Genomic DNA, 3,432 nt, shown 5'->3' with positions numbered 1-3,432 from the left:
CCCATGTAATCTTTGTTCTACCCAATATAAGCAGCTGGCTTATGGGGCGGAGGGGGGAGGGGGCAGAAGGGTGCAGAGTAGGTTTTTGTGAGTGACCTGTTCCTCTCTCCCATACTGCTGGCATTATTGGAATAAATACTCATATATGATTCAACCCTGTCTCTGCTTAATTGGCTCAAGTACTGACAGGCAGGAACCCCTTGGTTGTCTGGTTTCATCAGGACAGCTCCTTTTACTGTTACTGAAGTGCTCTCTGAATTAATTCAAGATTCTGCCAGAGGCTCAAAGAGACTTCCCTTGACCACATATCTGAACTAGCCCAAATCATGCCTTATCTTCTTATCCTGCTTTATTCTCAACAGAGTCTCCTTACATTATGCATTTATTCATTTATTTATTTTCCCCTCTAGAATATAAGCCTCATGAAGACAAAGCTTTTAATGATGTTTCTCAGGAGTCTATAGCAGTGCTGGCATATAAGATATTTGATAAAGGTGAGTGGTGAACCTGAGATAAAATATGGCTAAAAGCTTACAGAGTAAGTGGAAAAGGAAGATGCGTGCTGAAAAGAGAAAAAAGAATGCCCCAAAGGAGCTTAGCAGACTTAAAAGTATTCTTAAAGTAGATACTGATGTTTTAATGAAAGATGTCCATGAGATAGCAACTGTGGTGGTCCCCAAACATTCTGAAGAGAAGACCCAGTGTGTGGTCAAAGATGACAAAGATGACATGAAAATGGAGACCGGCATTAAGAGAAACAAAAAGAGTCGTCTAGACCAGCATGGACAGAACCCCATATGGATGAACCAGAGGCAAAGAAAAAGGCTGAAGGCAAAGCGAGAAAAAGGAAAGGGGAAAAGCAAAGCAAAAGCAGCGAAGGTGGCGAAGGGTTTGGCCTGGTAGACTTTTAAAAACCTGAAAAGTGCCACATGGGGCAGATCTTTGATTAGAATGTATACACCTATTTCAGCTTCTGTCAAATGAAAACCATTTTTTAACTGGGCCTTTTTCTTCAATTCAAACCCAACATAACACCTCAAATTTGTTTTAGGAATTTGAATAAAATATTTCCTTTGATGAATGAAAAAAAAAAGATATTTGATAAATACTGGTTGACCTGATGGCTAAACATTCCAAGGCATCAATTGCAATGTGATTTTAATGCACTGAAGTTTTTCTTGTCCTTCAAAGAAAAAGTTTTTTTCTTTATTTTTGCCTTTATTTTCTCAAACTGGCCTAACACCATTTTTTAAAACTTTGATAACTGTCCATCTATTCTCCTGACTTTCAGTGTCCCCCTCCCCGACTAAGGACAGGAACCTTACTGTAGTCACCCATGCATCCCAAAGCCTTCCTACCTCAGGACCTGGCATGTGCAGCTGTTCAAAAATGCTTGACACCCAGCCGGCGTGGCTCAGTGATTAAGCATTGATCTGTGAACCAGGAGGTCATGGTTCAATTCCCGGTCAGGGCATGTGCCCAGGTTGTGGCTCAAACCCCAGTAGGGAGTGTGCAGGAGGCAGCCGATCAATGATTCTCTCTCATCATTGATGTTTCTATCTCTCTCTCCCTTTCCCTCTCTGAAATCAGTAAAAATATATGTAAAAAAAATAAAAAATAAAAATAGCCCTGGCCAGTTCAGTGGATAGAACATTGGCCTACAGATTGAAGGGTCCTGGGTTTGATTCTGGTCAAGGACACATGCTCAGGTTTCGTGCTCAATCCCCAGTGTGGAGCATGCAGGAGGCAGCCAATCAATGATTCCCTCTCATCACTGACGTTTCTCTCTCCCTCTTCCTCCCTCCCTCTCTGAAATCAATAAAAAAAAAGTAAAAATAATGCTTGGAGAGGCTGGTGTGAAGAGTGGTAAGAGTGGTAGTCTCAGGCATTATTGCTTAGTGATTTTATTTATTTTTAAATTTTATTTTAGAGAAGAAGGAAGAGAGAGAGAAAGGAGAGTGAGAGAGAAACATCAATGTGAGAGAGAGATATTAATAAATCAGTTGCCTCCCACACTCACCCCAACTGGGGATCGAACCCACAACCTTCTGGTGCACAGATGCTCCAACCAACTGAGCCATATTGGCCAGGACAGTGATTTGTTTTAAGGCTTCATCAGCAGGTGGAATGGAAGACCCCTCCGACCCTGACACCTTGGGCAGCCAAGGCATTGTACTCCTTTACGGCCTTCTCTGTCTGGAGTACTCGTACATCAATGCCTTGTTTCTCAAGGTACTCCAGGGTTGATGGGGGGACCTAGGAGGAAGGAAAAAGATGAATAAGTGGTGGGGGGAGGTCCCCAGGGTTTTCTTTCTGCCGTGAAGCATGTATACTCTACAGAATTAGACAGGGACAAGTGTCACTCCTCAATCACCCAGAATGTCACTGTTCCAAAAAATTTGGCCATGAGCCCCAGGGTGTTAAAAAGGCTTTCTAAGAAGTTGACAGCAATATCATGATATGTATGCATAAATCTCAGACGATGAAAAAAAATCTCAGATGAAATGGAAAAAGCACTGATTTTGGAGTTAGCCTTGGATTTAAGTCCTTGCTAGCAGTGTGACCCCGGGTAAGTGAATTAACTTCTCTGCATCTTTGTTTTTTTGTATGGAAATAGGGATGATAATACCTAGCTCTCAGGGTTGGTATGAGAACTAATTTAGCGAAGGTATGTAAATGTCTGGCATGGTGCAGACCCCAAACCATGTAAATGTTAAATGTTTTAGTCAGTCCAACCTGAGCCTAAATTCTAACTTTGCCATGTACCAACCAAGAGATCTTAAGCCAGCTATTTAAAGCCTCTCAACCCCAATTTCCTCCCCTGTAAAATGGGGTAATGATACATTACAGGGTTGACGTGAGGATGAGGTTAACTAGTGTATGCATACTGCAATTAAAATGTCTTCTCAGAAAAGCCTCTTGACCACCCCATTGAGAGGAGCCCCTCAGAAGTCAACATTTTCTTCATAGAATTTATTATGATCTGAAATTGTATACTCTTTTATGACACATACGGGTCATGAACCTTGTTTTGTCTTATCTTGTTGTCCCCAGTGTGACAAGATAGAATAGTTTCTAACCTATAGAATATGCTAAATAAATATTTGTAAATGAATTTATATAAAAGTTTCTCAATAATGGAAGCTATTATTAGATATTCTCAACTCTGGCTTGTCCTGAATGTTTTCTATATGAACAATTTTATAATAACAGTAGCTTTATAGATAGGAATTATTTTAACAAGAAAAAAACTAGGTTAAACTGAAAATTCTCTCTCTCTCTCTATATATATATCCTATCTAATAAAAGAGAAACATGGTAATTAGCCATATGTCCACTACCCTTCCCATTGGCTAATCAGGGTGATATGCAAATTAACTGCCAGCCAAGATGGCAGCCAGCAGCCAGGCAGCTTGAAGAGAACATGAGGGT

The 3,432-nt window shown here is 40.7% G+C and overlaps 1 protein-coding gene and 1 pseudogene across 1 annotated transcript in view; one reads left to right on the top strand and one right to left on the bottom strand.

Annotated features, from left to right (window-relative positions):
- LOC102757077 lies at nucleotides 1–1,081 on the top strand (annotated as a pseudogene).
- Nucleotides 1,082–2,093: 1,012 nt separating this feature from the next.
- AAMDC (adipogenesis associated, Mth938 domain containing) overlaps nucleotides 2,094–3,432 on the bottom strand; it is a 19,116-nt gene continuing 17,777 nt past the window's right edge. Inside the window, exon 4 of the mRNA XM_006772515.2 lies at nucleotides 2,094–2,256. Coding sequence (XP_006772578.1) covers nucleotides 2,116–2,256 — 141 coding nt within the window. The 3' untranslated portion in view covers nucleotides 2,094–2,115. The remainder of the gene's footprint in view (nucleotides 2,257–3,432) is intronic.

Source organism: Myotis davidii, unplaced genomic scaffold (genome assembly GCF_000327345.1).
Source record: "Myotis davidii unplaced genomic scaffold, ASM32734v1 scaffold646, whole genome shotgun sequence".
Lineage (NCBI taxonomy): Eukaryota > Metazoa > Chordata > Mammalia > Chiroptera > Vespertilionidae > Myotis > Myotis davidii.
This window is presented reverse-complemented; position numbering and strand designations above follow the sequence as displayed.